Below are 18,525 nucleotides of genomic sequence, written 5' to 3' on the forward strand. Positions count from 1 at the left end.
GGACTTGACAACATGAGGAGGGGGAAGAGCAGCTGTCCCTCAGGGTGATGGGAAAGGCTGGACCATAGCAAATCTGGATTGCTAAATCCACCCAGGGCAAAGCAACCACAGGCCCTCCTCATGCCAGCAAGCCCTCACGAATGTCACTTTCATCAGATAGTCTCGTATATGCATATGTATATATATATATACACATGTACTTTAAAAATAATATTTTAAAAATCATATATAAATATTATATATTTTATATATATATATACACACACATACATGCATATGTATAAATTTATCTGTGCAATGTGGTGAAAGGATGGCTGAGGAGCCAGCTGTGGAAATACTTGTCTGCAGGAATGTAGAAGCAGCAATGGAGTGTACTGTGGATTTGGCAGACTTGGTTGTGTTGTATGGTGTCTAAGACCCCACAAACCCCTGGAGATAAATTGCTTGCTGTTTCCCAGGTGGTATTTGGGGATATAGTGTTCATGGTTTAAAGACTTCATCTAGGTCTCTCTTTCTCTCCTGGGATAACACTACAGCTCCATCACTCCTGCCTGCAGAAATCAGTACCTTTTTTGGAGTCAGCTGGTGCTTTATTACTTCAGGCCCACTTTCCACTAAGATTTTAATCCTTTTGCTTTTTTGCTTGAGAGTCTGTTTCTTCCATGTCTAAAACCACATCCATAATGCAAGGAAAAGCATCCCTCAGCGGGACATGCCTTGCAGCCGACCACACTCTTGAGCCCTCCCATACATCCCATGCAATATGCCCCAGGAATGCTAGACATGGTGTATCATGAGGCTCACTCTAGCTGTGCCAAAGGCAAGGCTTGGACGGCAGTAAGGCTGGTCCTGAAGTGTACCTCAAAGGCTTCCTTTCACAGACTGCACAAGAATAATTAGCATGTCCAGAGGCAAGGAGGCTTTGGCTCAGGGATGCTTTTTGCAAGCAGAAAAACAAGGATTCAGAGCCTGTGTTTTTTATCCGGACTTCCTTTTCCCCTTAGCAGTGCTGAGGGACCTGATGAGCTTGTCCCTGCGCCACCTCCCTGCTTTGTCCCCTGCATCCCTGTCCAGATTCCTCGAGGCAGCCAAGTCCCTGCTCTCATCAAGCAGCTTGGTGGCAGCCCGCCGGTGATGACAGCTAATTATGAAATGTCACATTGGAGGCCTCCCTTTTATCTCACCTCTTAGAGGCCAGGAAAACTTTCCAATGCCCTTTGGTAATGGGGGAAAGGAAGTGTCAGTGCATCAACAGCTGCTTCTCTGATAGCAGGATGACAATGCGGTGGGTACACCATGTCCTGGAAGGAAGTGGCAGTTCATGCCATGTAGGTGTGATTCTCTGGTCTGAAAAGGCTGTTTTAAAGAGTGTTCTGGTGTAAGATTAGCTTTCCAAAGGACGTGTTAAACATACCTGCTGTCAAGGCTTGCCATCATCCCTGTGAAACTCTGCTGAACACACTCCAGGTGAGTTCCTGCATGACAACTTAGCTAAAAAACTACTAGAAATGGCACAATCCCATAGTCTTTCTTCAGTCTGTATTCCTGGGTTAGTCTGAGCTGAGTTAGATCTCAGTTTCTTTTAGAAACCGGTGGTTACTTCTCATGTGCTGTCTACTATAACCTTTTGACAACGTAAAAAAATTGGTTTGCCGGCTGGGTACAAGCTGTTGAAGTGGGCTTTGTCAGGGTCCACTGGTCTGGGAATGAGTTACTGTCCCTCCAGTCCAAGAAGCATTAAAACTAGGCTTATTCAAAGGAAGAAAAAGAAAGAGTCAGGGCTCCATAGACCATGATTTCCAAAGTTTATAGATAATCATCTGGTTTAGAGCAGTGAAGGGCACCGAAGAACTGGAAGGGGAGCATTATGGTGACATACGGCTTCACTCCTTCAGCAATAATCGTGACGTGGATGAAGACGCATGGCACGGAACAGACTTTGAGATCATTCCCATACGAATCCTGTTACCTGGCAGCCCCCATTCAGCCCTGCTGGTCTGGTCCCATGCTTTTCACCCAAGTACAAGTTTGGTTGGTAACAGCAAAACACTTGGTAATGGATCAATGACCTTGGATGAACCTGGTTGCTAGAATGATCTGTAACAGCCAGAGATTTATGTTTTGCCCTTCATTCATACTGAATTTCATGTTTACTTTTCTGTATCCAGTAGGAGAGATTATTTTCATCATTACTTACTGGGGAGGTGGTTTAAGATCAAACATAGCCACAAGGCAGGGGATGAGTAAAGCCTGAACATTGTGCCTGATAGTGTCAGACAAAATGATTCTGCATTGGAATATTTGGGCTAGATTATCCAAAATTCTTCCTGCCATAATTCCTAGGCAGTGTTCAGAAGAGCCCACCTTGCTGAAAACACATTTGCACATCAGGAAAGACTTATTTGCATAGAACCTAATTTAGATTCACAGTCCTGATAGTCAAAGTGAGATGTGAAACCTGGACATGCTACCCAGTCTTACAGTCCCAGGCTCTGCAGAGGGACAAAGGGGGTGAAGCAGTGACACTACTACAGTGTGCCCCTGCACAATGCTGCACAGACACACCAGCTCTTCCAGAGCCAGCTGGAGCTTCGGTATGGCACAGCATGGCACTGCATTGACATGTTCCTGCATCACAGTTTCAGCTGTGATTGCAATGTTCCAGCTGGGTTTCTGGTATCACACATCTGAGGGCCCAGTTCCAAACACAACCTGAGAAAAGCTCCATTGGTTTCACAAACTGAGGGCACCAGCACCTCTAGAGGGTTAGGACATATTTATTCTGTCTACTGTCACCCTCACTGCAAAAAACACCTCAACCCATATGCAAAAGACATGAAAAAGACAGTTGGAATGGAAGCAAGGGGTGGACATAAGGTTAGAAAAAGCCTAGACACAGCTCCAAACCACTGCTCATGGTGGGACACAAAGGGCCAAGAAGAAATACTTTGCTATGACCTGTCTTACAGGGCTGGGTGGTTCCCAGCAGGGCAAGAGGCTTTTCATGCCCTTCAAACACAATCAGACACAAGTAGGACTCTTCAGCCTCAATCAAATCAGTCAACCCTGGCTTTCTAGATCTTGGCAGTCTCAGAGATACTGCTTGGAGCTACCCTGCAACTAAATGTCTTTAATGACTGACTGTTGATGACACCTGCACATGGGGGCTTTTAGTCTCCCAGGTGTCGAGCACTCAGCTCAGTGAAGTGATGCTAAGATACAAACACACCAAGAGGGCTTGTGATGCCAAGTTTATTCTACAGCAACTGCAAATAGTGCAAAGAAAGCACTGGTCTCTTCCCACCAGAGTAACCTTCACAGTGTGCTGTGGTCATGAGATGCAGATGTTGCATCTTTGCTTCTCATTGGGATTTAAACCCTTAAGAAGTTTCTCTAGTGTTCGTGGTATTCAGAGGCAGGGAAAGGAGCTGAACCCAGCGTGACAAATAGTCATTAGGTTTGTTCAAATCTCACAATCCCAAAAGTATTTCAACATTTCATTCCTTACAAAGAGGCTTTTATAGGGCAGCCTCCAACTGTTTTCCTCTATCCCTTATCTCAGCAACCTGTGGGAAAGGGGACAGGGCACTGCCTAAAATGCTGAGGAAAGATGCCATCCCAGGGAGACTTGAATCCATTTCACAGCACAGATGGACACCTGAGGAACTGGACCACATGCTAGGAAGCTGGCAAGATCTCCTGTTTTTCACTTTTGTGGTTGATGCCTAAGATTCCTCATCACTATACCCTGAAATACAAAGCATTTCATTTAAGAGATGCCAAAAATCTCTCTTGAAAACTGAGAATGGCACTTGCCATCTTATTTCCTATAGCCTGAATTCAGAGAGTAAAAATCACCTTGACATAGCTTTCTCTTTGATGAAGATAAATGATCTGGCAATCCCTCATTGTCTTCCCCACACCACCTAAAAAACTTCCCAAACATGGATATCTCCGACCTTTAGGCAAAACCCATCAAATTGTGCTGGAAAAAGCAGGAATATGTTTTGAAATGTTTTGATATTTTAAAGAAACTTTTAAATAGAGATGATGAGACTGATTCATATCTCAGATGTGCAGAAGCAAATCGTATGTTGCTTCACTGAGCTTTGATGATTTGAAGGAAGCAATTACAGATTAACACAGTGTTTGATATATCTAGGAGGAATAAACCTGATTTTCTTGAAAACATGACTAATTTTTCTTGTTCCTTCATCTCTTACAAAACTAACCCAGAAGTCAAAGTGGTAAAAGACTGTAATCTAATAGCTGTCAAAGTCCTAAAGCCAAGGACACTTGATGCTAAGCAACGCACAGTTTAAATCTCTATCAATGCACTTCTTTGACAGAGTTCTCTCAAAATGACCAAATTTCTCCTTCTTTAAAATACTTAAAAAGAATTATAGATGATACACAAAGCCAATGTAGAATGGATGCTGCCCTGGAATCACACTGTTCCAGTTTTTCATGTTACCACTTGCAGTAGATGCCTTAGCTATACTGGAACAGATTGGTAGTGCTGGACACACAGTTTATCAGGAGATGTAAAGGAATTAAGTCAGTGCAACACTTGGATACACCATTAAGTTTGTACTCTGCCTTGTGGTTTATTAGCATCTCACTTTAAATAGGAAATGGTAGCTTACTTACGAACACATCCATTAGTAGGTGCTCCAGCGTCACTTCAATATCCTCTAATTTAGCTGCTAAAGTCATTGTGAAGTCAAACGTTAGCTCCGGACAGAGAAGAGCTCTCAGGAGTCCCAATCCAAACTGTCTGTGGCCAAAGCTGGTTCTCAAACCGTAGCAAAGGAGTTTCTCACAGATAAAGAAAACCCGAGGAATCAAAACTTAACGTCTGAGTCCAGATGATGCCTGGACTCCGTTCTGGCTGTCAGTCCTGCTTGCGGGACTGAGGATCATTCCATGTGTGCAAGATGGGAGCAGAAGCTGCACTGCGCGTGCTGCTTTCCTTTCAGAGCGACCCAGTCAGAAACATGGAGTTACATCTGGGAAACCACAACAGAGGGAGGGAGAGACACACACAGAGGGAGAGAGAGGGGAGGAATGGAATAAACTGCCTTTGACTATGACTGATATTTATAGGACTACTTGTTTTTGACTCCAGTCCATTTCTCTGTTCATTTCTGACCTTTCACAAATGGCTCAGCACACTGGAGTGTATTGTAAAACAGGGGCAGCAGGTCCCACAGAAGTTGGCTGTGACCAGTGCTGGGCCAATTCACACAAGCACACCATCAATAGCTCTTTGTCAGAGCATACCAGGCTCTGCACTGTAGCTAGTGATAGAGGAGAGCACAGACGTGTAAAAAACAAGGAAACAAAAGTTGTTTGGATACTAATTTTTTCCTAAGTGTATTAATAGATTCCCTTACCCACTCCCCAAAGCGTTGGACTACAGTGGTGACTGCTGAGGTTATGTACAAAGGGGAATAACCTCAAATAATCCTACAGGGTTTATCTCTGCAAACACCCTGGCATCCCCTCTGAAATGTCTTCCCAGCACTCAACCCCTTCACCTCTGCAGCATCCCTGTCGAGGATGCTAAGCACTTCTTGGGTCTAAACCCTTAAACACCCTGGCATCCCCTCTGAAATGTCTTCCCAGCACTCAACCCCTTCACCTCTGCAGCATCCCTGTCGAGGATGCTAAGCACTTCTTGGGTCTAAACCCTTCCTTTTATTGCATTTATGGGAAGTTTAATGCATGATCCTAACTGCTCGCTGTTCCTCTGCACATCTGCTCTTACTTAAGTCAATGGAGAAAAGGTGACATTTTTTCTTGCATAGCACTATTTGTTTGTATCTCTAACAGCACCCCATGTAGTGGTAAGGTATTGATGGACACGATCCAACTGAAGCTAAATCCAATGAGGATTCTTCAAAGAATTTGGTTAATGCTAGCTGGGAACCACATAGAAAGGAAACTGAGGCACAAAAAGGAGAATTACTGAAAGTCTTGGTATAAAGGGTTGGTGGTGAAGTCTCCTGCATCCTAGATAGTGTCAAGTTCACCAAACTGCCTTCCATGAGGTCCACATTATTAAGCCAAACTCATTCTATTTATTTAATATGTACTCACACAGTTTGAAAACCAAGTGAAATCTTGCATGTGATGTATTCCAGGCAGTGGAAAAAAACACGAGGATGCCCTAAAGGATTCAGAAACTGAAGACCAGTATTATTTATAAAGGTGTGAGATGGATAGAGTTGATGGAGCTTAGAGGGACCTCTAGTCATAAATTCCAACTAAACGTCTTCAGAGTTATAGCTGAAATCACATTTTCAGACACCCAGCATCAGCATCCGAACAGGAGCTGCCTCTGATGGCTGAGTTTTACTAGACAACAACATGATAGACTATTTGGGACTTGATATGATGGATATGTTCAATAGCAAAGAAGGGCATGTAATTCATTTTCCAGATGGACCAACTCTCATTCGCACAAGGCCCTGCATCAGATAATAAGTTAGCTGCTCCAGAAATAAACCCAGCACAGGAAGCTTGTCTACTGCGGAGAAAGATTGTTCATCACCCACTTGCTGCCCTTTCATTAAAGCTTTGACAAAGTGTCTGCCTTCACTACCCTGAGTAGAGGGGTGTTCTAATGAGTGTGGATCAAACCCCGAGGAAACATTTGGAAGATATTACACTGAAGGTGGCCAAAACTCAAGGGACCGTAATGCGGTGTGCTGATGAGTGAGCTAGCATGCATTCTCACCACTGCAAGAGGCCATGTGGGTACCTGCACACAGGATTTCACATGCTCCACTCTCTAGGAAGTATCTGCAGAAGACTTGCCTGCTGGTAAGTCTTCCTCTCCTTTGGTACACATGGAAATTCAGAGATCCTAGGAAGCCGCAGTTTCTACGAGAGCAGACTGGGTACAAGGATGCTTGACTAACCTTTTGCAGGTCCCCATCTCTGGTCCACAGCAAGCGGTGTTCAGGCTGTGACAGTATGAGCCAACAAAGGTCCACCAGGATTGAATCATGTGTTTGTCTGCTTCTAACTAACTGATACCACTGTCCAACTAGTCTGACCACAACAAGAACTTTACTGGAACCAAACATGTGATCCCTTGACCCCCACCACCACCCCATTGAGTGCACAAAGGCCATGTGTTAAGTACTGAAATGTGAAATTAAAGATCCTTTTCTGTAGGATCCCTCTCTGCAATAACATGGGGCAACCACGTCACTTGTGTCCCTTGACAGTCCCAGTAGCTGCATTGTATTGACCATAGAAATAAACAACAGGAGACATCCTCCAGGGTCAGAATGCAGTGTCCATGTGACAGCCTCTTTGACTCCAACACAGGCTCATTTTTGTCTTTACAAAGATGAATTTCAAGATCATTTCAAAACTGGTGTCAGGCACAAGCAAATGGCTCAAGGGAACACATAAAGGCTTCCCTGATGCCTGCTTAAGAAACACCTGGCACTAAAATCACCACGTGTGCCACCAGCGACAGCAAGGAGGATGAATGGGTTGACGGGTTCTCACCCAGGTTCAGCTTTACGTGGCCTGGACTTCCATTATCACAACAATAAATAGCAGATATATGACATATACCAGCTCTTAGACTCTTGCAGTTGCAATATTCAGCTTAGCAATTTTCCCACTGATCAATATTAACTGTCTTCAGAAATGGTCAGAGTTTGGGGAAAATATTGTTGATGTAAAAAGTTGCTTTGCTGAAGTAAGCCCTGTGGAAATTTCCCAACTCTTAGACTGCAGGGTATTTTGTGCCCAGGGGTATTTCTCTTTCAAGTTTTCCTTCAAATTGCAGTACAATTTCAGATTCAAAACAAAGCACAATATGAAAAGTTCTAAAATATAGAAAATGTGCAGAAGATGAGAAAAAAATTGTCTCCTTGTTCTAATGATAACTGAAGCAGTTGGTGTGGATGTGGTACAAAAATACTGATGGTAAAAAACAAAGGTGACCAGAGAGCAGAAAGTAATTTCACTCAATCCCTTGCAAAAAGTGGATAGCAGAAATCAGAGTCACAAAAATCTTCTTCAAACAAGCCAAAGCTTGGGGACCTCTGAATCTATCCCATTGGTGCTCGTGTAACTCTCGCTTCAACTTACTTACCCCATATGACCTCTTTTATAGCAATAGCCTCTCAACTACAATAAACAAGAAACAGAATTTCACTGAGTTCCCCAGGGATTATTTCCAAAACCTCTGCACATATTTACATGTATGAATGTGCCCTATAAGTACACATGAATGTGAGACCACATGTGATAATGAGAAGTTCTAACTTGCCTGATTCTTCAGTGCAGTAAGTCCAAACTTTTTCTTTATTAAATCATTACTTACATCTTTTCTAATTCCTGAGAATTTATTATTTTGGCCTTTGCAAGCATGAGACCTATTTAAAGCAGAGCATCCATCTGACAACACACCAGGGTATTTGTGCAGAACAGGATGTTCTCCTACACCCACATTTTCCCCTCACTTCCTTCCTAGTTTTCTTCTACCATTTGGGAATAAGAGCTGAAGAGAGCTGAGGAATGGAGACTGTTGGAACATTTTTTTTCCAAAATGGGATTTCAGCAAAACATGCTTTTTTTCAAAAGTTGAAATGTTACGGGGAAAAACACTAGGTCCCAGGATTGTTCTCTTAGGAGAGTTTCAGGGGTGAAGGTGACGAGAGATGGTAGGAAAAAGTCATCCTGCAAGGGCTGGCTTACAAAGACAGTGGTGTGAGAACAGAGCATAAAGTTTAGTGACTAAAGCCAAAATCTGACAAGAAAGGTTTAAAGAGCAGATCTAAGCCTTGTGAGTCCCTTATGCTATGTTTGGGCCAGCCCAGCTTGCAAAGATGGGAGCTGAGGAGCCTGGGGAGAAGAGCAGGCAGATTATTCTTGTATGAGGCAAAATGCATGCTGGCCTCATGGAACCCACAAGAAAAGGGAGCCTGGCTCACCTCCACCAGTTTAGCCAAGGGGTCAAGTCCGCAGTAGCTGTGGATTATAAACATGTATGACAAAGATGTGTGAAAACTCATTCAGGACAGTGCCTTTGCCATGCCACAAATTCAGGGGGCGATGGCAACTCAGCTGCAGCAAGATGGGACATGTTTCTGCCTAACTAGTAGAGAAATTTTATGACTTTTTCTGCTTTAAGTGATTGAAGTGAGGATTTAAATATGAGTCTTTTTGATGTCCTTCACAGGTTTTTCTATGCTCTTTCTTTTTGAGAGCAAATAATAGATCTGCTGCAACAAAGTGTGAAGCTGTTCTCTTTGAGGAAGGTGAAGAGGGAGGTCCCATCTCCTTGGTAAACTCGGATGACAGGGAAGCATCAGCCTTCAAAACCCTCTTTCTACCTCCAGCTTTCCTTTCCCTACAAAAACCTGGATGTAGGAACTCACGAACCTGACACCTCCAGGTTGGACTGCAGTAATTCACTCAGTATGGGGCTAAGCGTGAAGCTTAGCAGGCTCCAGCTGGCTCAGAGCACAGCCATCTGCCTTCACCTTGGTTCATGATGCTGTAAGTCAACCCCATCCTGCATTAGCTTTCAATGTCAGTTAAAGGCCTTGATGATAGCTTTCCAATGAATTCAATAACCCTAATGCTTCATCAAACACCTATGGCCCAACTTCAAAGCTATGTTCCAGGTTGCAATGCAACAATTTCATCTGATCTATGACACAATAGGCATCTAGCTATGACACAGTATCTCCAGAGGAGTCCTGTAAACCTTGAATCTGTGCAATCAAGGCAATGAGGAGAAGGCTTTTTGGTTTTCTCCATGGGTATGGGTGAGAACATGCACTACTCAACCTAATCACAGACAACCTGAGAAAGGTGGCAAGCAGTGAGGAAGCACAGTTTGCAGGTGACACCATGGTATTCAGGGTAGTGAGAACAAGGGTCTGCAGAAAGACGTAATGAAACTAAGTGAATGAGCAATAAATGGGCGAATTAAACTTAATGTAGCCAAATGTGAGGTAATATTCATGGCAGGAAAAATGTTCTGAACTTCACGTATAAAATTATGGTCTCTGGGCTCACTCAGGAATAAGATATTTGGATTATAATAGTTCTATGAAATACCAGTTCATTGCTCAGTAGTGGTGGAATAAGCCAATAAAATATTAATAATTACCATGGGTCAAGCCAAAGAGAATATTAATACACCGCTGAAGCAAATCTGGGTTCACTTACATCTTGAATCCTTGATTCCTTTATCTCCAGGAAAGATACAGAGATGATGGACAGGATTCAAGAAAACGCAATAAAAGTGATTAAAAGTAAGAAAAACGGCTAATATAAAGAAATGACTAACTAAGCAAAGTGGAGTCTTTTGTCTGGAAAAGAAAAAGAAAGATGCTTGAAGGAGAAATTTTTAAGGAGATTTACAGAACAATAATAAGGGTTCATCAAATGAGGCTGTCAGGAGCCACACTCAGAACAAATCTAAGGAAGCAATTCAAGCAGAGCTGGTAGTTGGCACTCCTTGCCAAAGGATGCAAGGATGCAAAAGTTTACCTGGGTTCAGAAAAAGACTGGAAAAATTACAGGGTTATAAATGCATAGAGGGATACTGGATGTCTAAAGGCCACATCCAACAGGGTGGTCCCCGGGGCAGAAAACATGTGGAGGGTGGGAGAACATCCAGGGAAAGTATCATGTATATTTTCCACTGTCCTCTCTGCATCACTCATACCCACTTCTGGAGACAGGACATTGCAAGAGCCTTTGCTCTAATGTGGTACAGTTGCCCTTAAATTTCAGTCCCGTATGAAAAGCTGCCCCAAATTTATAATGAATTTCCCCAAATGTCCAAGCCAATTACAGACTCTACAATGCAAAGTTCTCCATGAAGTGCTTGACCCCCCAAAAGACAGATTCATCAGAGACTCTGTGAAGTCACCAGACCTTGAGATACTACTGCTAGACTTGCATGGAAGGTATGTGCATGCCGAAGCCATGGAAGTGGTGTGACACTGGTTGCTGATCAATGGCCTCATCAAGCTGTAGCTCCAATCTACTGAACAGGAGCTATTTGTTTCTCCCACAGCAGATATGTTTTCTTTTGATTTTATTTATTTTTATAAGAGGGATTTAGGTGTGTTTATTTCCTTTTATTTATAAGTCTTGCCTTTGTCCCAGAGTGATGACACCCTATGGAGGGGCATCTACTTCGACCTGTAGATATATTGTTACTGACAAAGCTGATGTGTGAGCCCATTTGCGGAGAAAGGGGCTGAGCATAGCTCTCAGTTCAGAACAGCTCCTTCCAGAGCAGCTCCCCATCCTCAGAGGCATGGGCCAAGCCTGCAGGTACACAGTGCACTGCCAGGGAAGGCTACAGCACGTATGAGGGCTGCTCAACAGGCCAGCCGATATCCCATGTGTCTGTCCATCCCCTGGCTGGCAATGGGATGGAGAAGTCATTGCTTGCAGCTGACGGGCTTGCCAGGCTGGGGCAGATGAAGAATGAGTGTGGGAGTCCCATTCCTGACCTCTTGCCTGCAGTGGGATTGACATAGCTCCACAGCGGAGGAAAAATGCCACTTCCACACGACGACAAGATAAATGTTTTTATAAGGAAGTCCCCCAATGGAAAGCACCAGCAGCCCCGAGGTATTATAGAGACAGGAGTCACACTGCCCTGTCAGGTTTAGCATCCAGGCTCACCCCTGCCTTTTTACAGCCTTTAACAGGGATGTTTCTGTTTGTTTTATGAAGCGAGCTTAGCATCAGCAAAATGGAATAATCCTGCCTTTGAAGAGTCTCAGGTGTTGTAGAGAACTCAGCTTGGTTATCACTTCTATTTTATTGTCACTATATCCAACCAACATCCCATCTCCTTCTCAGGCACAGCTGCCGCTGTCTGACTTTTATTCACTGTCCCCATTGCATTACTCTCTCCTCATAGGTGGTCCCCTTTTCCTTGATGGACTCACACAGCTCTCTGTAACCAAGACATTGTTTCATTTTCATGATTTAACTGAGAACCCTGAAAGCCACCCTTTGGCTAGAAGACATCTGTCTCCTGTTCTTCTCACATACACTGTCCTTTAAAGGCCACTATGGAAAAGGGAGGGGAAACCTCAGATTTTCTCTCTTCCAGACTTCCCCCAAGCCACTTCCCCTAACAAGCCACCCAAGGATGAAGGAGACATTTCGTCTTTGGCACAGGCAAGCTGGGTGGGTGATGCTCAAAGGGGTCGTCTTGTTTCAGCTGGAGAGAGAGGGCAGTGATCATGGTGAACATGGAGGAATTAAGAGTCCCCCAGCCTGGTTAGTCTCTGTGTACCCAAATCTGCCCCTCATGGCAGCAATCTCTGCAACACAATTCACCTACCCCAATTACAGCAATAGAAACACACTTTTGATACTATCAAGAAACCCTCCCCTTTTCTGATCCTATTTGCCACAATTCAATGTCCCACTGGCTTCTCCCTTTGCTTTCCTAAAGCATGGATCTCCTATATCTCAAGGTGACCTCTTAGGCAAGACTTCTGCAGTGTTATAATTTCACTGAGAGACAGTTGTGCTGCACACTCTCAGAGATGCCCAGATACCACTGAGCCTCATGAGCCTATTATTTAGCATCTGGGAGGGATCCCTCTTCAGCTTCTATCCTTGATGTAGGAAATCAGCTGCAGCAAATGACTAAAAATAGACTGAGCTTGCCCAAGACTGCATCTATAATGGATCAATTGCTTTTTATACATTTTTTGGCTCGCTACAGTGCTGCTTTGTCTTGTCACTTTCACTTGTTTGGGTGAGATCTTGAAATAATAGGCACATTCAGGAGATATAAATATAGCTATTTGTTGCCTTAAAATGGGTCTGCAGACAAATCACAGTCCCAGCTTCAGGTATCAGGAAGTTAAATCTTCCTCCTCATTCCTCTCCCTTTTGGACCTGTATGAAACTTTGGGCTTTGCAGCTTGAGGGCTGCTTTATCTTAAGCTATAGGCAAAAGCTCTTCTGCACAAAATTCAGACCCTCATACATGTTGATTTAAGCAGCTCTTGATGCTAGTCGGGATTTGATTCTAATCAGAAAGAGCATGGAGTTAACATTGAAAAGCTGCAGCACAGTGAAATAAAAATAAATGCACTCCATTGTGCAGCTTAACGGGGTGCTAATTTCTTGGGAGCACATAAATAGGAGGCACAGAGCACATCTGTTTGCTGGCATTGGGTCGGGAAAGAGCGGGGAAATCTGGAGCTCTGTCACAGGGACAGGCTGAACTTTGTTCCCATGTCTTGCAGTACTGCACAAAGTCTTCTCTGTAGAATAGCCAGTTAATTAAAAATGATATTTATGGTCCCCTGGTGATGCATGACTGTAATTCTTCTATTAGTATTTCTACAAAGTCTGGCAGAGCAAGAGGGTTGGGGCCCCAGCAATGCAAAGAGCAGTTCTCATCCTCGGTGCTACCCATGTGGCTGGAGTCCATACAAGAGGGGCTTTGGGCAGCGAAGCCCTCTCCATCACACTGCATTTACCAAAGGGTTTTATTGCCCAGGTCTTCCAATGTGAACATGGGACACCCCCTGCTACACTTTGAGATTCCCAGGTATTTTGCAAGCAGAAGTGAATTAATCTGCTCGATGTGGCTGGTATGATGCTCTCAGCCCATGTTACCACTTCCTCACACTGAGATACATGGCGGCACAGAGGAATCCAATGCAGCTAAAAGTACCGACACCATGTCCTGTGCTTGACCCACCAGACTTCACATCCCATTGCCTCCTTCCTCCTCTAGCTCACATGCAGCACAGCTCACAGGAGTTACCCTCAGGCACTGACAGGGTATTTACTTCCAGTAAGGCTGGGCATTTGAAAACATCTGCAGTGTTTCCTGCTATGTGATGCATGGGTTTTTGGATAGCAGATGACTTGATGACTCGAGAAGAAGGAATGTCCTGAAACTTTAAAATATACACATGACAAAACATAGAGGTGATGGGAGGTGGAAAGGAGCAGGGAGATTTCCAGTCATTTTAACCCCCTTGTTTACGCAACTGCTTTGCACATGGTCATCAAGAGGCAGAGGTTTCTCCAGAGGCATATACAAGAAAGAAGACAGCAGATGGGGATCAGGGAGGACAATTTTCCAACCTGACCACTCTCAGCAGCCCCTGTGGGCTCCCACTTGCTGTTTTAGCCTAAATTTTAGGACGTTTAATGCAGTGAAGCATGCTCTCATTTAACCTGGCCAGAGGATGTCCCAGAGCTCTCCACCTCTCAGGGAAAAGGTCCTCACTTCCCCATCCCACTGTATCCCCCTCCCTCCTCCCATTTGGGAAACTCTTACAGAAGTTCATAATTAAAGTCTATCCCATCACTGCCCCATCCCACTCCTCCACATCTCACATCCCCCATCTCCACCCCGGTGTCAGCAGCTCACCTTTGGCAGAGATGTGCAGACCCTGAGCTCGGTGGGTACCCGCGAGGGTCTGCAGAGCCGTGGCAGCTTGCGCCTCATCCTCCTGTACTTTTTCATATCCTTAGTTTGTGTTAAGATAAAGATAAAGCTCCTCTTATGGTATGTATCCAGTTTCCGGCAGCATCTATTAATAGCTGTTAATTTGTCCTAATAGCTGGACACTGCAAGTGCACTGCAGTGATTTGTTATAAGCGTGGTAAACACAAGTTTACAGTTCTTGAATGTTTTGCTGATACATAAAGACTCTATCCTGATACCACTGAAAATAAGACTAAAAACCTCTTTAACGTTTTATTAGCAAGCCCTTACCTCTATTCCTTTTTACGTACTGCTAGTCAGTCTGCTCATGGAAAAAAAAAAGAGATGATGAAAGCTAGAGAAACTCCTTGACACACTCCTTTTGGCTTTGTGTATTTCACTTTGAATTAGGATGCCAAACCAGGAGAACGACACTGCAGACTTCTGAGGCATTAAAAAAACATGAATCAGTGCTCAGCATGACTTGATTTGCTAAAAAAAAGAAGCCTCAAACTAAGGAACTCAAAAGAAGAAAATACTATTCAGGCTCCTTCTCATTGTCTCCTGGTTATGTTATGCTTCCCTGTGCTTTAACGTTCTTCCCCAGGATCGTGAAAGATAAAAAATCTTGTTTTCTGACTGAGTTTGGCATTGACAGGTAATTGCTTGGTTGGAGGATTCAAGGCTTTAGGAAGGGTTCAGGGAATGTGAGACTCGCAGAGGGATGTGCCATTCTCCATGACCTGACATATGGTCCCCTTGGATTCACTGAGCTCCCTACAGGGGGTTATCTTGGCTAGCACAGGCCTCACCTGGCTCTCCATGGTCAAAGACGACCAACAGGCACTTCCAAGAAGAGGTCATTCATGCTGTGGGCCTTCAGCCTTTCCCTCCACTGACTCCTGGAGGGAGCCTTGGCAGTTCAGTGGGATGAATCCCCCTCTTCAAAGCCTGGCAAGGGCCACCAGCAGATGCGAAAGACCACCTTGGTTGGCTCAGCTACTTCACAGTCCTGCTGCTGCAAGTAGTCCTAGGAATGATGTTTAGTTTAGGAAGAGCCAGAAGAATATCTTCCCACGGCCCCATCATCATAAAACCTACAAACACTCTGTTGCACATAAGACTGGACGCTGTGGCAGAAGGCATCGAAGTATTGTCAATACTCCTACACAACTGTAAGATGCACTAGCCAAGTTTCCTGGATGGTTCCAGGGAGCAGACTGGAAGGCACAAAAGGTAATGGCACAACACCCCTGACAGTATGATCTGGGGAAATGACTTTCTGATCCCATGTCTGGAGTGTGGCTTACCAGTAAGGCAGCAGGGAGAGTGTCTATGCCAGTGCCAGTGCCAGTGCACCCAATCTTGCATCCTCTCCCTACATCAGCTCAATCCCGAAAGTGGACTGACTCCCCATGAACACATGACTGATCAAAGAGAAATGCATTCCTCTCTCCTTGTCCCAGAAACTGAAGCCTGGCTTATCATGACATGAAAATAGCTCGAACAAGCAGGGGTCTCCTCTATAATGGCGTTTGGCTGAAATGATCAGCAGAGATTCCTTCCCATGCCACAGCGATGGAATAGAGATGACAAATCTGTCACTGATTATGCTCCATTACATCCTTACAAGATTTATTGTGCTGCCTGCAGAGTAGATGTTCTTGCTTGGCTTTTTAAAGGATTTTAGGTAAAACAGACAGCCAACCTCTCTGGCGGCAGCTAACTGGTGTTCTGGGGTTTAATCTTTTCCCAGCTCTGCTCTGTGGATGTACAAAGGTATTGGGGATGCAGAAATCGCTACTTTTCTGAGTCATAAATGCATGTATTATGAAACTACCTGTGAAAAGCCCATTCTGTCTGCTCTTTACACTCCTTAGCAGGAACCTTGCTGCAAAACCAGCCTCTAGTATGTACAATGCCAGGACCCAAACCCTGTGGATCAGCGGGTGCCTGCTCAGGATGAAAGTGGCATTGGGAGAGAACAGGACTGAGTCCAGAGATACCAATTCAGTCTTAGCAAATCATAGGGACTGCAGTGGCATGGATGGACTTGCTCAAGTAACCAATTCCCACCCCCGAAGAGCACCTGTGAAGCAGAACTCTCTGAATATGGTCCACAGTCAGCGCTGGAAAGCAAAAGAGTTGCAGAGGAGAGTCAATACTCGGTGAGTTCAACAGGGGACAATGGGAAAGTGCTTGCAGGAGACAAAGCTAATGGTCGCTCCGGGGAGTGACAGATTTTGCTGTCACGGGTTGCTCTGACAGATCCATCAGGAGGCACTTAGCTATAAACCCCCAAGATCTCTGCAAGGGAATCCTTGCCCTACTTCTGTGTTTATGTTGCTCTGAACTGCCTAGTTAATGCAAGAGCAAAAAATGGCAAAGTAATGGGCCTCTTTAGAAAGGTTTTAGGCACTTAGAGGAAAGCAGGAAGCCAAGGCCTGTGTAATTGAATTGCTAATCTCTTATCAGATCTGGCAGGCTATGTACACTTGTTAAAAACAGGTTTAAGCCCACAGCAATTTTTGTTTCAACTCTAGGTACAAGCCAAGATTCTTGATTCCTTCAGCCCTGAAATGCTTCTACTAGTGGCATGCCCTTCTTTAAAGAGCTGCCCTCTGGCAAAGCGCAGACACCAGACAGCATCAACATGGTCCTCTTCCTCCTTAAAATAAAGTTATCAATGGGTGAAGGTGTTTATGCTCCCTGCTAGGGCACAGTCTCTCCTGAGGCTCCTCTCTTGGTGATGTTCACTCACATCGTCTGTCTTTTCTCTTTCAAGTCTAAGTCACTTGCATCAGGGACCCCAGATCGCTCAGCAGACTGGTGCGAGGTGTCACACAAACACCTGCAGGAGGGTTTTGTTGCTGTGTCTGTGCCTCTGCACACTTTGCATACCCTAAAATAAGTACCAGTTGTCCTGCTGGCTAACCTGATGAAATGGAGGTCCGTGAGGCACTGATCAGTTTTGCAGCTGAAGTACATTCCCTGTTGATACATCCCTCTTCCTGTATCAATCACATCTAATGCTTGCAGACTACTCTTGCTTTGCTGAGGAAAACAGGCAGATGCAGAGGTATGAGATGGGATTTGGATTAATTCATCACCCTAAGAAAAGTGACCAGAACAAAATTAAAAGATCCCCATTCATTTCAGCATCCTGGTCTCATGCCTTGGTGTTTATATTCCCCTACATGATTCTCTCATTTGCTTGGAAGTCAGGAGGGAGAGGGTGTCCCAAGGAGCATTGTTTGCTTGGAGACATGCTTCACTCCTTAGGTGAAAGAAAGGGAAAGTGCCAGGCTGGAAATCAAGCTGCTCATCACTGTTGATGGGAGAGGTCCCAAACAGTTATATGCAGCCATATCTCCATTGATACTGATGGGTTTGTCAGGGTAAAGTGCCCTCATCAAAGGGCTCCTAGAGGCAGAGGGGAAGACTAGTGGCATGGGGTGGTAAGAGATCTCTAAATATTAAAAACCATACAGCACAGAGATGTTACGTGCACTAAAAAGCGAGAGGAAAACACTTAAAGCAGCAGCCTAATGGCTAGGACCACAATCCTGGAGAACCCTGCTGCTCTGAGGTTGCATGGCAAAAGCCTTCAATGCCACCTGAGCAATCAGATGAAGTGCCTGGAATCCCACTTAACATCTGCAGAGGATGTTTGCTCAGCCTTTCTGGAAGGTGAATGAGGTACATGAGGTACATGAGACCCACCAAGGTCTGGATCTGGGATGGGTTTCACCAGCACATCCATTGGACTGGCCCTGGATGTGGCTGGTGGGAGACACTAGGGAGAATTAAACACTTAGGAAAGAAAATCGATTTGTTCTTAGGAACATCTTTCCGATGTCTACAGACATTAAAATATATGGTCTGCTTCATTTCAAAAGTGTATTTTATAATGCCCTGACCCAAGCACCAAGGACATAGAAGTTTTATTCATATCACTACAGCAGTCACCAGTCATTGGCTAAACCAGCATTAAACATTTTGGCGTCTCAAGAAGGGGGATGCACTGCAAGAGTTGAAGTTATTGTGGCTTA

General features: G+C 44.5%; 1 protein-coding gene across 4 annotated transcripts in view; it reads right to left on the reverse strand.

The window, feature by feature from the left end:
* The window catches only part of FRMD4A (FERM domain containing 4A), a 374,382-nt gene that overhangs the window by 215,388 nt on the left and 140,469 nt on the right, over positions 1 to 18,525 (reverse strand). Inside the window, exon 1 of one of the 4 annotated variants that reach the window (XM_061368138.1) lies at positions 4,651 to 4,997. The exons of the other annotated variants lie outside the window; for them this stretch is intronic. Within the exon in view, the coding sequence (XP_061224122.1) occupies positions 4,651 to 4,716 (66 nt within the window). The 5' untranslated portion in view covers positions 4,717 to 4,997. Of the gene's footprint in view, positions 1 to 4,650; positions 4,998 to 18,525 lie in introns of those variants that run through there. 4 annotated transcript variants of the gene reach the window in all.

This window comes from Neopsephotus bourkii, unplaced genomic scaffold, assembly GCF_033783945.1.
Source record: "Neopsephotus bourkii isolate Nb327-2 ecotype Australia unplaced genomic scaffold, CSIRO-AGI_Nbou_v1 NB_1423, whole genome shotgun sequence".
In the NCBI taxonomy this organism is placed as follows: domain Eukaryota; kingdom Metazoa; phylum Chordata; class Aves; order Psittaciformes; family Psittacidae; genus Neopsephotus; species Neopsephotus bourkii.